Source organism: Enoplosus armatus, chromosome 13 (assembly GCF_043641665.1).
Source record: "Enoplosus armatus isolate fEnoArm2 chromosome 13, fEnoArm2.hap1, whole genome shotgun sequence".
In the NCBI taxonomy this organism is placed as follows: domain Eukaryota; kingdom Metazoa; phylum Chordata; class Actinopteri; order Centrarchiformes; family Enoplosidae; genus Enoplosus; species Enoplosus armatus.
The window spans coordinates 13258710-13274737 of record NC_092192.1 but is presented as its reverse complement, the minus strand read 5'-3'; the positions used below and the strand labels follow the sequence as shown (position 1 = coordinate 13274737).

The 16028-nt window shown below is 41.3% G+C and overlaps 1 protein-coding gene across 1 annotated transcript; it reads right to left on the bottom strand.

Annotated features, from left to right (window-relative positions):
* Window positions 1-1366: 1366 nt before the first annotated feature.
* hephl1b (hephaestin-like 1b) lies at window positions 1367-15486 on the bottom strand. Its single transcript, XM_070916755.1, has 20 exons — window positions 15314-15486; window positions 13339-13583; window positions 11655-11867; window positions 11054-11269; window positions 10667-10921; window positions 9957-10125; window positions 8736-8875; window positions 8492-8623; window positions 7478-7683; window positions 6937-7081; window positions 6554-6766; window positions 5669-5885; window positions 5412-5551; window positions 5207-5332; window positions 4977-5083; window positions 4274-4499; window positions 3776-3915; window positions 3312-3465; window positions 3172-3186; window positions 1367-1744 (listed from the first exon to the last, which is right to left on the bottom strand). The coding sequence occupies exons 1-20, from the start codon at window positions 15484-15486 to the stop codon at window positions 1665-1667; spliced, it is 3312 nt and encodes a 1103-aa protein (XP_070772856.1). The 3' UTR covers window positions 1367-1664.
* Window positions 15487-16028: the final 542 nt, after the last annotated feature.

Below are 16028 nucleotides of genomic sequence, written 5' to 3'. Positions count from 1 at the left end.
ATATCTATAGTACCAGGGGATTGCAGCTTGGGAGTCCGTTTGTGGACAATATTTTTAAAAAATGTACCTTTATAGTGCAGCAGCAAATAAAAAAATAAGAATGATTAATAAGAATGACATACTAGTTTGATTTTGATCAAAGTCATTGTGCAATGGCACGTCCGAAAGTCTTTCACTGGGTGAGAGGAAAGGATTAATCAGGCCAAACAAAGTCTTGTGGAAGACATAACGGACTCCTGCAGATAAGGATGTGCTTTTGTCTGGATCAATAACAGATATACAGAGCGGGAGGCTGGAGACTGGAGCGGTGTTTCAGGGGGGTTGCATAAACTGTTTACTGAGATTTACTGTGTCATAGTAAATGTTTACATGTGATGAGGTCAGTGCACACACTGTCTAACCGCCCTATTTGGTATCGTGGAGCCGAAATAACGCAACAGCAACTCTTATCTAAGTTTTTTTTCTCCATTGTGCAATCGCGACCCATCTTTGACCTTCTTTAGGTCTGGAAGTAAGTTTACATCAAATATGTTTGAAAGTAGAGGTTATGTCATCAGCAAAAACAACTTGTTTTCCAGGTTGGAGACTACCGGTTGCCCACTTGCAGAGCACTATGCTGAAACTGTAATCAATATGTAAATCAATCACTGAGTGGCCAACAGTGAACCTATCTAAATAAACACTGATATGGTAATTTGTGCTGTTACTGTGATCAACATCCCAGAAAAAAACACACCCAGTTTGAAATTCAAATGTGCTTTTAATCTGGCTGCTTGTTGATGGGACATTTGATCTATCAATCCTAGATTAACCAATCAGACTGTTTGAGTATCAGCCATTAACTGATCAATTGATCTCACTCTGTTGGCAATGCCACAAGTTATTTACAAAGTCATTATAACACACACATCAAATGCAATAAATCACTAGTGCAATGTTTTATTTCCTACACCTTATCAAAACACTTATTGATCTGATCAGCTATTTTACATCATGTAGGATACCACAGAAGACAGGATTCAGTTGTCTGTGATGTAATGGAACTGAAACTGTATATCACTGTGATATATTCAACTTTTAAATTCTGTATGTATTGTTAGTCCCCATGGGGCGCTGAATATGAATATGTCACAGTTTAAATTAAGATTTAACTGTCATAAAAGCTGCAAAAATACTTTGCTGAAGGCTACACACAATAAGAAAAGGAGCTATCATTGACCTGTTTTCTTAGCAACTTGCTGTTTTCAATTTGACTTGACGCCACCTTGTGGTGCTAGGTGATGCTAGCACATGAAAGAAAAATTAAATAGTGACCACTGATAGACAAATATCACAACACGGTCGAATAAATGGCTTTATTGCACATTCATAACTGGAATCAAATATTTGGAAAAGCATCGAACACAATTCAACATGCCAGAAAACGCAACATAGAAAGAACCGACCAATATAAAATGCTTCTTTTAGTCCTAAGAAATAAAGCAGTCCTGAACTTTGCATGTGATTGTTGATCTATTTTGACTCGCCTGATCATGGCTCGATATTTACATACATGACCTCCAGCAAATCCATATGCAACAGTGATTTTGTCCCTGGATTTTTTAAGTGCAGTAATGACTGCTGATGTGGTAAGACACATGCAGCCTAGTGTCAGAGTCCCTTCATCAGTGCAGTCCACCTACAGCCAGAAGACCAAGTGCCAGCGAGAACAGCAGTGTCTTTATGGAGCCTTCAGTTCCTGGTGCTGCTGCAGGAAAAGGAAGTCAGAAATAAGAGGGAAGGGAAATGTGAAGTACATGATTAAACACTGTACAACCATGACATCTTCTACTACAAAATCTGTAAATGCACAAGTCAAGTCAAAACATGTGTGTCTTTGTTATATCTTTGAATTCACTTATTTACTGGTGCATTGAGTGTTACAAGATTACTGGAAATCTCCTCACCTATACTGGCCTTGAAGGTCACAGTTTACACAATACATATTTTTGTCTAATTAAGAAAAAGGTTGCACCAATGCAATACAGAATTTATATGCTGCACTACATATTTCAAGTGTCACAGCTCTAAAGGAATGCCTGATCCAAATTATATTTGTTTTCCCTGTACCCAATACTAACTAAGCATAGATAACATTCAACAAAACATTCCACAACCATTATATAACAGCACAGACTGAGAAAGTCAAATACCTGTTGTCCCACTTTTGACCTGTGTTGAACTAGACAAGAGAAATGAATGGCATGCTACGGCTGTGACCAGACCAAATTAAACTATTAATAGTCTTAAAGGACCATTCCAGTGTTTATGCATGTTTTATCCATTTACTGCAAATCATTCACGTTTTACATTACAGCTCACAATTTTACAAATCATGCCGCTGTATATTAGAAATTTAGAACTACTGAAAACTACTGTTTTCTGTACAGATCCAGGCATCTATTCGTTTCTACTCATTTCCATATGATATAAAAATCTATTAGCACTCTCCTGAAACATGCTTGAGTTGTATATTAATAATCTAATACCGTCTATACAGTGTTACTAGTAATCAATCACAGTCAACAGCAAGTCTACAATAATTTTTGTCAGGATTTCATTTGATAGTAGGACATTATTTTTGTAAACGTCATGCAGTACAGACTTTTAAAATCAATCTGCACTTAAACTGCATTATGATGCAATAATAATAATATAATAAGCAAAACTAATGCAGACGTGATGGACTACACTTTGTAATTAAGTTTCAGAGTCTGGTCATACTATACATAAATTAATGAAAAATACAAGAAATCAAATCTATTATTGTACAGCCTGCATTCGAAAATGATGAGTAATTAATTAATGAGTTAAATCCGTAATTAAAGCCACTATTTATAGTGTAATAATTCTTATTAGTTAGTGTAGAGCTTTAATTAATTATGCATCTTTCAAAAAGACTCAGATTATGTGGGGTGGGGCCCAGTGTTACATCAAATTTATGCTGAACTAAAGTAGCTTCATGATTAATCTAGACTTAATGTTATGTTATGTTAAGGTGCTAAAAAGGGACACACACATTTCAAATATGAACACAGTACTCATATATTGTAGTATCTTTTGACCCAGGCCACTCACTGTGAGGTGTTCCAATAATTTGTGTGTCAATCGGTCAAAGAAAAAAGATCTTACCATGTGAGGACTTTTCTGGAGGTGAAAAAGACAAAAAGTGAGATGTTAAACAAATCCCCTTCGATAGATGTTCATACCCAGGAAACATACTGAATATGTGAACGCAAGTGCACACATATAATTTACGCACGCATACATACCTTTGATGGTGAAGGTGGTCTCCATGCCTGCATGGATGTGGTCAGTCACGTGACAGTGGAGCAACCAAGTCCCTGGGTTCCCGGCCACCATCTCGACAGTCTGGAAAGTCCCGGGGAAGAGGTCAAAGACGTCTGCACGATGCACGCGGTCCGTCTGACACCCACACAGAACAACCAGAGAGGAACAAAGAACAGGAAATAAGTACTGAGTAAAGAAACTGAGCCGAGAAACTTCCTGTGTGCACACAGACTTTTTTAATTCCATGGACGACCACACCTTATGTCAGAATTTCTCAGTTTGATTTACTCAAACAGACCACTACACTGTGTGAACATGGAAGGATGGGATTTTTGCATGTGTTGCAGCACCACTTTTTGTACACTTTTTTTGTACATAAATAATTTGCCTGGCACTGTTTTGATTTTGAATAATAATGAGCTCTAGTCGTGGTGGTGAGGGTTACCTTGTAGGTGAAAGTCTCAGCGTGGAAGTGAACGGTGTGCATGTCCACTTCGTTGCCCATGCCCAGGAGATACCAGTCAACTTTCTGGCCCTGCATCATCACCAGTCCGTGGAGGTTACCGTACAGCTTACCATTGATCCCTTCAAGAGACACAGAGAGATTACCAAACACTCACAAAGAATCAGACATGTGGACACAAGTGCAACAGGAAGCATTTGTTAGAGATATTTTTTATTATATGTTCTCTATACTTTAGTATGTTTTAGTCTGTGTGTGTTCTATATTTTTACCTGGCTGCAAGATATATGTCCCCTTGTGGACAATAAAGTATGAAAGCATCAATAGTTTTATTGTCAATTGTTTTTATCTTCCCTTTTTATGTTCAATTCCATCCTAATGCTTTTCCTTCTAGGATGACCCCAGTATTCGCACGAGGATCTGGACTTAAAGACAGTTTTACTCTCCCTGCCTCCCCCTCCCTCTCTTCATATCTCTTACCGTGCATCATGTTACTCTCCTCAAAGTCTTCGTCTGGCATGAAGGTATCAGGGTTGACGCCGAGGTATGTTCTGATGTTGTCGTCCAAGTACCAGGACTGGTTTTCATCATGCACCATAAAGAGCAGAGCAAACTCCTTCTCCACGTCACCCCTCTGTCTGTCGGACCCCTTCAGAGTACCAGGCCTGCATATCACCAGAGGCCCCAGGAGACCACTGTACAGATCCTGAATGTAAACAAGTAAATGGTAAATGATCTCACTTATATAGCGCCTTTCAACCTTCACGGTTCCCAAAGCGCTTTACAGCTAAGTCTCATTATTCACCCATTCACTCACACATTCACACACATTCCCTCACACATTCACACACCACACATCTCACACACCAATGGCGACCGAGCTGCCATGCAAGGTGCTGGTCTCCATCGGGAGCAACTTAGGGTTCAGTGTCTTGCTCAAGGACACTTCGACATGACGGGGGCAGCCGGGGATCGAACCCCCAACCCGCTCTAACCAGCTTTACCTCCCGTGCGACAGTGCTAACCACTGCCACCATGCCGCCCACAAGTGACCCAGCTCTGTCACAAACATCTAATACGTCAAACCTCCTACCTAAACATGCAAGTTAACGCATTCTTTTTACAGCAACACTGTGAATGATGTGCTTCCATGTGAGTGTTAGTGTATACAGGGAATATGTACCCTAATGAAATCCACACTGGAGTAGTAGGCGTAAGAGATGCAGTTAGGATCTGAGACCCCTGGACCAGAGCTTTGAGGAACATCCCACGTCAACTCGAGTATGTTGCCTGAAGGCAAGAGAACATAAAACAACCACACACCAAACCCACTGCTTCTGAAAAAAGGCCTTTTGTTAGAAAACACCAGCAACAGCATACATTTTATTGATTTCTTTCAAATTTGATTCTCACCAGGTTTGACAGAAATGTGCGCGCCGCTGGCCCTAACTCCATGTGCGGTAATCGAGTACGGCCGGCTGGCTTTGTTCTTGAATGTGATCACGATCTGCTCTCCTACCTCTGCTTTGATTATTGGACCTACAGGGGAAACGAAAACCCCATTCTTTGGTCTCTTTTTGGAAAAACAAAAAACAGCATAAAGAACAGCTGAGCTTACCAATAATTCCCAAGTGTTGTTGGTTGGGCTGCCGTTTCTTCTGTACTCTGAAGGTGTCATCAGTGTATTCTCTATACACCACCTTCTTGTAGCGCGAGCCAATTCTGTTTTCCCCTTTCTCCACAAATATATTGCCTGGACTGGGAGACATGTACCAATTTGCTTCCATTAACAAACAGTAATAAGTTATGCCACTAATCACAGGCCCCAGCTACAACACTCAACTACATCATCCTGCAATTATGTTACTCACACACCTGTCCTCTGATGTGGTGTGGTGTTTCTCCAGCTCCCAGTCTCTCTCAGGAGAGTAGTCCCACTCTATCTCCTCAGCACTAATAAAATACTGCACAATCTTGGTTGGCTCTGTGTGTGTGTGCTTCACTTTGTGGTTCGGGCAGAGGTTCACTCTGTACTGCTGCCTCATGCCAGCTGAGTAGTGGTCTGTTACTCTGCAGCTCACCTCATACACACCTGTCAGGAGGATGAAAAGAGGTTAAGGATTTGGACACAAGAATGGATATCTAGGGGGCTTTAACCCAGGAGCATTTATACTGCAGCTCTCTGAACACACTTTAGTAGTTTATCTGGAACTTCCAATTTCTGATGACCTCTAGCTCTCGGTCCTGTTGAGTTTGAATGCACATATTGTAACTAACCCAAACAAGACGTATCATTTATACCACATCTGATGTTGTATTCAATTATATTCAAAATATTTTCTCTTCTTGCCTAACATGACTGTCTTTTGTGAAACAGTATTTTTCATTAGCTCTATACCCAAGTATAATTCAAGAAAACAGTCTAGATTCATCATTTGCTGAGGAATGTTCCGTTAACCGGGCTGGGGTGAAGCCCTCAAACACATCTCAGGATACTGTAAATCATACAAACTTCAGACAGTTTTGACATTTCCTGTTTGCATTGTAGTTATTGATGTTTCCTGTTGTCAAGTGTTGGAAGTGGTGTGCACGTCACAGGAAAACATTCACACAAGGTTATCTAAGCATGTTTATAAAGAACAAAACCTGAAGTATGGATGACTCCTGACAATGTGGAGTGAGGGAAAGGGATGTGGTTTCTGAGTGGCAGCACTGTGTGTGTGTCAGTCTGTTTGTGAGTGTGTGTCCAATATGACCAACCAGGAGTGTTTGGCTGCATGGAGGCAGTCGCAGTGGTGTGAGGGAACAGACTGATAGTGTCACGCGTTGTGCTCTGCTTCTTGAACGTGTTCCCCTCGAAATAAACACCATGGATGTCCACCTCTGTACCTAGCCCAAAGGTGTACCACCTAACTTTGTCCCCGGCACACATCTCCAGTCCGCGAAGGTTCCCATACATGCGTCCGTTCACAGCTGAAATGAAATGAAAGGGAAGATTCAAACCGAAAATAATAAAGAAATACCAGAAATGGCACAAGGGTCAAATTCTATGCGAGCTACAATCAGCATCAATCAAATAACATTTAAATCAAATACAGACAATGAGGTAAAACTACACACCCCTTGCCCAACACATTGATTACCATGCATCTTATTGCTCTCCTCAAAGTCCTCGTCTTCTGGATTTGTCTTGTTGCTGCCAAACATCTCGATATTCTCCTCCAAATACCAGCTCATGTTTTCATCCATGACAGAAAACAGAAGGAAGAACTCCTTATCCACGCCGTTCTGTTAAACAACGTACACACATTAACAGTAAGGACGTGTCGGGGGTTGCAGTCACAGTTAACAGCTTAAAGACAAAAAACGTATTACATTGTTTTAAACTCTTACACACACCGTTGAACATGCAAATGCGTCTACCCATATATGATGTAAACTGTTATACGCTATATTATCTTCAGCACAATGTATTCTCCTTTTAGCTATCTTATCTGCAATGGCCCTATTTCCAGAAGTCCGAAGAATACGTTTCATTTAACGTTATTTAATTGCAATAGTGTTGAGACAAATATGCAATTAATCGCCTGGAAAAAACAAACATTTACCGGTTAAAGCTTCTAAAATGCGAGAATTTCATGTATTTCTCTGTGTGAGAGAGTGTGTGCAATAATAAAGCAGCACCTGGGTTCCTTTCTCCCCCAGCGTTCCTTTCTTGCACACGAGCAGAGGTCCCACTAATCCAGAGTTGGTGTCCACGGCAGGATCGGTGGCAGAGTAGTATAGGTAAGGGACACAGGGAGAATCAGATGAAGATGGACCTTCTAGCACCTGCCAGGTGTAGGTGAAGCTCTCCCCTGGACCAACGTGGGAGCCTGGCTTGTCGACACCTATGGTATTGCACACAAAGGACTAAAATAATGAGATCCGCCGTCACTTCAGTCATCTGTTCATCCACACAGACAACAGTCAAAAGGATCGTCATGTTCTCTCATCACTCTGCTTAGTTCAGTGCTGTGTTCTCTTTCAGTGAAAATAATTTCAGTTCGTTTAAGGTGATGACTGTGGTTACATGCAAAAATTAAAACTTGTATTTGGCACCTTTGTGTGGTAATACTACTTTGAAAATAGATTCAGCAATGTTGCTAAACTCTGTCAGTGCTGCTGATATGAAGAATGTATTTTAGTTACCTATAATTAACAACAGCAGCAGTATCATTCTTCTAATGTACGTTTTAAGCATCTTTAAATAAAAGAGCCAATTGGTGTTAGAAATAGGCTTTTGCAGCCTATGCTTGTAAATTGAGCCTGACAACAGTTTTTATCTTTTAATTTGAAGTATTTTGAAATTCAAATCCATTCTATCGCACTGCAGTTTGTGCATGACTTTTATTTTTAAGGGGGTGCAGATATTATCCCTTCCTGCTTAACCTTTCAGCATGAATTCTTAGAGAAAAGGAAACGTTCCTCAGCAGCCAATTCGTGTTTGAGCTTTGGGTCTTTGTTCAAATGAGATTAATTCATTAATCTCGCCAACACCAGAGGCACAGACTGGGATATTTTCTTCAGTCTTGAAGCAATGTTCATGCAAATTTATGCCTCTGTCAATCTGAATTCTTAACCATTGGTAAGAGCTTCTGTATATCATAGCTCCTGAAGTTTTCCGTGGCTGTTCAATGCAACTGGCTGCTTCCTCACCGTCCTCATAGCTGCTTCCCTGGAAGTGTTTGTTATAGTGCAGGCCATGAGGCTGGATGCTGTAGTTTCTATCAGCTCTATTCATGAACGTCACTCTGAGAGTGTCTCCTTCCTCTGCCCTCAGGACCGGACCTGGACAAAAGAAGAACATTGTGACAATGTGACAGTGTACCACTAAATAAGACACGTAAGATGTGATTTCTGGCAGAAACTTCAGGAGCTTGACGAGAAAAGGAGGCCTTACCTAAGATTCCCAGGTGTTGAGAATCAGGTGTTGGGTCTTTTGTGGTGGTGAAGGTATTGTCTGTGTATTCTTTGTATATCACTTTCTGGTAGCGACCTCCAATCCTTCCACCATCTCTGCCAAAAAACATCTCGGATGCACTATCAGAGGAAAGATATTACGCACATGATACTGTAAGTGAGGAGGGCAGAGAAAGAGTGACTTGTGTTGCAATAAATATGTGGCACGGGTGAAGCAGCGTCGTGGCTTTTCATTGTACAGATAAAGGGAACCGAGCAAACAGCTGGCCAGGGGTTTCACTGTGTCAGGTCAGGGAACAATAACAAAGACACAATAACAACTGAGTCACTGCATCACTATCCACACCGTTTATTCTAGACACAACAAAACTGCCCTACCACAGGAATGACTAGCTCACATATAACCAGCCCCATCCAGAGGCCATACACACAGACTTTGTTCAGGGGTTTTGCACGCCTTAAAGGGATAGTTCACCCCTTAATAAAGTAATGATTATCTGCCTGTTCTTTCTTCTCCAAAACTACTGAGGTTGCACTTTCTAAATGCAAAAAATGTCCATCTGATACGTATTAGACTTTCAGACAATGCAGTTCCCTGGCTATAAAACACAGGTCTTATTTCGTAATAGGTGGCTGGTGACATTTGATGGATATCTAATGGTTTTATGACAGTTGTAGAGATTTGTTGCTGTTGCGTCATATTTTGGATTGACCCTGAGCCTCATCAAAAAAAAGAAGACATATTTTCAGTTTGTTAAAAAGACGCATATTTTGTTGTTTTTTATTTAAACATGACATCAGGATAGTCTCATATTGTAAAGTCAAGGATGTATAAAATTGTGTGTTTGGCAACGACTATATTTACTATAAGTAAAAGTTATGTCTTCTTTGGCTAAATTTGGACAAAAACTAATATCAATTTTCAGCAACTCTTTTGGGCAGACTGACGAATCTGATGACGACGCCAGATTAGGCAGTAAAACAAGATAAATGATCATGAGCCCTGATAACCTACATAGCTAGGAGACAGCTGGCATGGAACCAGGTGGGCCCAGCTCACTATGTGTTTGGAACAAACATCAGTTTTGAATTACATTGGGCTAAATAATGAATTTTTATCTTGCAGTGACCCTCGCTGTTACCATTGCTTTGATTGGACGCAGCAGTATATCACTAATAATTTGATAAGGTGTCTGCCCACCTGTTGGCCTCAATAAGGGATACATTATTAATCAGATCTTTTCCCGAGGGAGCATAGCTCCACCGGATTTTCTCTGCTGCCAGGTAGTAATTCCTCACAATACCGCTCATCACTGTGGAGCTGGCCTCACTGCCACAGGACTTCACTTCATAAAAGGCCTGCATCCCGGCTGGAATAGAATAATAGACACAAACACAAATATTACACAAACCAGAATTCACACAGTAAAAGCTTGTGGTGAAACTTGACCTTCGGAGCCTCAGGAAGTCTAAGGGTCTGGTTTAATAGTCTATAAAATAATCACTATTCCAGGATTCAGTAAACACTTTTAACTTCCTTATGTTTTCCTTTAGCACGAGAATTCACTTACAGAGCCTGTGATTTGTATCGTAAATATATTTGCATATGTTTTTTAAAGCCACTGAGATATGAATAGGCCCTCATGGAAAGCCTGGTATTATACATAGGAAAGGTATTTCGCAAAGTGTCAGCATTAATCAGCAGGTGTGACACCTATGTTCACTGGACTTTGGACAGCCTTAAAAGACAAGTCCTGGCGTGTTAAGAGCAGAACTAGACGCTCTGATAACATCTTGCTTTGACAAAATAACAGATGTGGACCTCACAAAAATGCATTCTCCCGTCAACAACTCTGAAGTCTCAGAGCAGAGGTCAAAGCCGACACAGAGGTTAAAGGTCAGGTGTCCTACCCTGCAAGTGGTCATTAACCTGGCAGGTCAGCAGCCACTTTCCTCTGGCTTTCGGGACCATTTCAGCTGTAGCGAACGTGGCTGGGAACAGGCTGAGGACGTCAGTGCGGTGGCCACGGTCCAGCAGTGTATTCCCGTGGAAGAAGGCAGAATGAATGTCCACCTCGTTACCCATGCCAAACAAATGCCAGGCTACTGCACGGTGCTGGCATAGCTGGATTCCGGGCAGGTTACCAAACATGTACCCACTAATAGCTATCACACAGAGAAAAACACAGACAGAGAGAACACCCAAGTTAAAGGATTGGGGCAACAGGGTACAGGGGAGGTGGGATAGAAAGAAAATTGAGACGAGTACATTTAGATTTTGTGAAAATAATCTCTCACCATGCATCAGGTTTGACTCCTCAAAGTCTGGGTCTTCTGGGTCGACTCCAGCTGGATCAGAGCAGGAAATCCGAATGTTGTCCTCCAGGTACCAACTCAGGTTTTCGTCCACCACATTGAACATCAGGAAGACATCCTGCTCCACATCATTTCGGGCCGGCTCTATGACAGACTCTGGCTTTGTCTGGACTGGGTCGTTAGTCTCCTTCAAGATTCCTGCGCTCATAGAGAGAGATGAGACACAGAGGAACATGCAGGATGGGGGTAAAAAAAAAAGAACATTTAATCTTACTTTTCCCACCGTCTCAGCATCCATCCATTCTCCCTCTGGTTTCCCACCATATTTGTTTTTCTTATGAAGCTTTCTTTGGCAGTTTTTCATTGTAGTCATTAAATGCTTAAGGATAGTTGGTGTAACTTTCTAAAATGGGTGTGGAGAAGCCATTGGTGACTGTTATTATGATATACATACATATAAATACAAATAATGCATACAGAGAGGTATCCCAACAGGCAATATATAAAGACACATTATGAGAAACATTTCTTCTGATGTAAAATCAATAAGGTTAAACAGCATGTAAGTCACATATTCTCATACCTTTCTTGCAGGTGAGCAGAGCCCCGATTAGTCCTGAGGCAATGTCCTTGGGGGCATCTACATGAGAGTGGTAGACCCAGGTCAGGCAGTTGGCATCGTCATCTGTGGGGGCAAATTCTGGTCTGACCTCCCAGCGGTAGGTGTAGCTGCCTCCCTGAGGAACGGAGTCGTCCCTCTTCAACCTGTTTGATGTCCCATCTGGATAGAGAGCCCCTGGAAGACAAATACAAGATGTTTATGCTGAGATCTCCGTTTCCTCTGAAGTTTAGAGAGCTGTTCAGCCTGCATGCTTTCACTTTATGTCAGTAGGAAACAACATGGTCTTAATGCTATGTTAACAAGCACAATTATGAATCTGAGTGCTGTAGAATGAGTGATGAATGAGAATTTAGGAAATATTAAGCATGAAATAAATAATTCATCAACTGCAAATAGGTTTAATAATCACATGGAGGTTTCCCAAATCAAGGTCATATCCATTTCCTCTGTAGGTCTTATCTCTGTTAAGCTTTAAGCCTCCACGCCTGTGTGATCTATAAAAACATAAATGACCTCAGGCTCAGTGACAGATATCACGGGTACACTGACCTCTGTATCAATTAGTAATCGTCACATGACGTGATTTAACACAGAATTAGCTGATTTTAGCAGTGTCATGTCTTGATTTGTTGACACCACAACCCACCACTTCCTCTCCCTCCGCCTCCTCCTCCTCCACCTCCTCCTCCTCTATCTCAACATCTCTCTCTCCATTCCTGTTGTTTATGGAAACTAGTTGGTCACTTAACAGAAATGTTCTATCTGACTGGTAGAGAGATTGATGTAAATCCCTAAAAAAAGCAGGACATCAGTCATAATCAGCTTGAAGAGGGAAAACAAAATATCAGTTTCAGTTTCAGTTTCAAGGCTCTGGAAATTCTGAGGCAGGATGTATCTCCCCAGAACAGTGGGAGGTGGGGTCTTGCTCCTTAACAAAGAGCTGCAGAGTTCAGAATACTCAGGAGACGTATCTGACACTTTTTGCATGCTCACACAAGCCAAACAGTACTCTTTTCGTCTGTATCACATTTGCTAGTCTTCAGCCTGCCAGTGTCCTGATAGCAGAGACAGCCTGGCACTGAAGCAGGGGAGCAAAACATGCCAAGATGCCATCCTTTCAGAGTAGCTTTACACAAAACCACAACATAAAAAAAAATCACATAGAAGAGATTTCACTGAATGACGTACCTGAATATGCAGACAATGCCAAATCTCTTGATAATGGCTCCTGTATGGCATTATATTATGAAAAAAACAACATATTTTTTTCCAGGAGAAATAAGCCAGGGCCTGACTGAAATACTCACATAAAGAAATTTAGCAGAACAGTGTCACTTGTTGAATGAATCAGAACCTTTGTTAACAGTCAGACTTACTCCCTCAGACATCTGTAGTGATATCCAATCATTGCAGTCATTCCTGAAGCCTACTCTGTTGTTAACACATTAGTGCACAAACTGCCAAACTACTATTCATTCTGGAAGGAAATCCATTTAGTAGGAATTAGGAACTACTAGGTATCATTTGCCATGAACAGGTGTTGTCTGTCTGAGCGATATCGAATTGATTTTGCACACGTACATCTCTGTGTAAATACATCATGTGTGTTTCTATGTGTACATATATGCATTATGTAACACTATACCCTCTGTATTCTTCTCATAGAAAACTCCATGGGGATGCATGGAGTAGTTCCTGGTCGCAAAGTTCTTCAGGTGGACCACAATAATGTCATCAACCTCAGCTCGCAGTATGGGCCCCAGGAAACCCAACCAGGCAGGTCGGGGGGCCTGGTGGCTGTATGTAGCATCTGTATACTGTCGGAACATGGCCTTCTTATAAACACTGCCGATACGGTGGGGTCCCCTTTCCAGGAATACAGATGCATGCCTGAAGTAGAAGTGGAAGGAAGACAAAAAGAATGAGAGATGCAGACGCAGGAGAGGACAGGAGAGAAAGAGACAGCTACTAATCCTGTTTTGTAGGGCACTTCTTAAGGTCAAGGTCAGGTTGAAGTCATATTATACAACACAGGATTGCACAATGGCATGCAGTTTTATCTCTCTATCATGCTATATGCAAAACCTTTTTTTGCAATAACAGAAGCAAAAATAAGTGCAAGGAATGTTAAGGTACAAATAGTAAAATATAATCGCTAACATTTCATTTTAAAACATACATGAACTAGGATGTAAATCACTGTAGATGTAATGCCACAGAACAAATTGTTTCTGGTTGCAGCTCTCTAACAATTACACTTGTCATTATTGTGATTACAAGTTTCTGTGGGCTAATAACCTGTTACCTGAGCTGGGACGACACAGTTTTGCTACTGTATATCCAGCTCACAACCAAAGCAACGGGGAGGACAAAGAGCATTACTTTTACTAGATTCACTGACGACCGTGCTGACAGTCTGATGAAGGGGCTTTCACGGAGCACCTGGCCAGAGCAATTTAGTGCTAATGTGCTTCCTCCACCTCCCATTAACTCATCCCTGTTATACAGGATGTATGAAAACAAGTCTTTTTCTGACCATTATAGGCGTGTTTATTTCAGTCATGACGAGATTTGAGACAATCATCTCAATCACATTTGATACAATCATTGAAATGCCATGCAACTGCATCACAGTTATAGTAAAACACATCACATCTGGTATTACATTTTTTATGAAGGGCCACATACGAGAGCCACCAAGTGGAGAAAGTATCATTAATAGAGTAGGCTATATAATATCTGGAGAAGATAAGAATTATTGTTCAATGTATGCTAAAATAGCTTGGTTTGAGTATGAGTACACGTGGCTGCGCCTGTGTGTATTTGGTATTGGCCACTGAGTGTTGGGTAAGCTGGCTGGCTAAGACTGGAAACTCCAGTATTACGTAAGGATGCAACAGTTTCTCATAATTATCTCCATCATATGATAACAGGCTTTTATTTCACCATGAGCTTTTCTTTAATATCAAGTCCATCTGCAACAACTGCTGAAACATCACTATGAACAATATGACAGTCAAATCAAAGTCAGTCACAATAGTGAAGCATTCAGAAAATCCTCAGAAATCCCAGACTCTGATCATTTTCATTCATTGCACCCTCATACATCTTTCTGTTTATTCTTAAAGTACAGCAGCCTTTCATCTATGTGACATCACGGTATTGGTGTCTCTTAATCAAACTCTCCTCTCATTTATTTGAAGGGCAGCTGCCTGTGTTTCCTGAATGTAGTTTGGTTCAGTGTAACACATGGCAAAGGAAGCCTCTAATCTCATGAAAGAAGACAGTCATTCACTGCAAGTCACTCAAGTACTGTCATCTTTCCTGTGGATCTGCCAGACTGCCAGCAAAGCACACAACAATACCTTGAGAGGTCTAGACACTGTCACACCCTGGCAAGATGACATACTGTAGAACTTTTAGCCTAAAACGTTTCCTGTAGTAATCTCTCGATTAGAAAGAGGGGCATCTTTCGGGTATTTTCACATCACTTAATCACTTTAGGCTCAGTACTCCGTATGTGAATTTGATGCGACTTGAAAATGATCAAATGAGCAGGTGATGACATTAATCTAATTGACAATAATTATCCAAAATAACTTGACTGTATCGCAACTCACTCATCATTTTCGACGTCTTTCCCGTTTAGCAGGTTTTTTCCACTGGGTGCATAATTCCACGAGTCCTCAATGATCCCCACATAGTAAACTCTCTCCCTGCCGCGCTGCCCCTCCGCACCGGGGGAGAGAAGAAACAACAAACAACTCGCAAACAGCCCCGAAGCCCGTGCCATGTTCAGAGGGTCGCTCCGTCAGATCAGAGTGTTTAGCGGTGTTTTTTTGGGGTTCAAGAGCAACAAGTGGAAAACCTCCGTTGACGCTTCCATACAAGCACGTATTACTGTAACACTGCGCGCCGGAGCTGCAGCACTTATGAAACTCTGCAAAAGGAAAACAGTTGGCCCATTCAGCCAGAGAGCAGCGATGGTGTGACCGCCTCCAGTGGTGTCAGACGTGCAGGGATAATAACCGCTGTTCTCGCTTTTAATTATTATAAGATGTTATTGAAATGGCCTCCCGGGAAATTAAAAAGTAATTGATCTACTTATGTTAAAATGCAGACTCAAGCACCATGGGGTCGTCTGAATTGGCTGTCAAATTTTCCAGAGGTGATGAATAAGCACGTTAGTCAGCTGCAGATCTCTGTGTGCTCTGGGATGATTTCGTTTCTATTTGGTAATAATGCAGTTATAAATATTGATAATCCATAAATAAATAAATAGATACTTGTAGGTTTCACACCTTCTAATGACAACCAACAAGTCAAGTTAATAAA

Coding starts and splice junctions, on each gene's coding strand:
- hephl1b (XM_070916755.1), bottom strand. CDS start 15,486: ATGGCACGGGCTTCGGGGCTGTTTGCGAGTTGTTTGTTGTTTCTTCTC. Junction 5,552..5,668: donor CACACCACATCAGAGGACAG/GTGTGTGAGTAA, acceptor CATGTCTCCCAG/TCCAGGCAATATATTTGTGG. Junction 3,466..3,775: donor CTGAGACTTTCACCTACAAG/GTAACCCTCACC, acceptor TGTGGGTGTCAG/ACGGACCGCGTGCATCGTGC.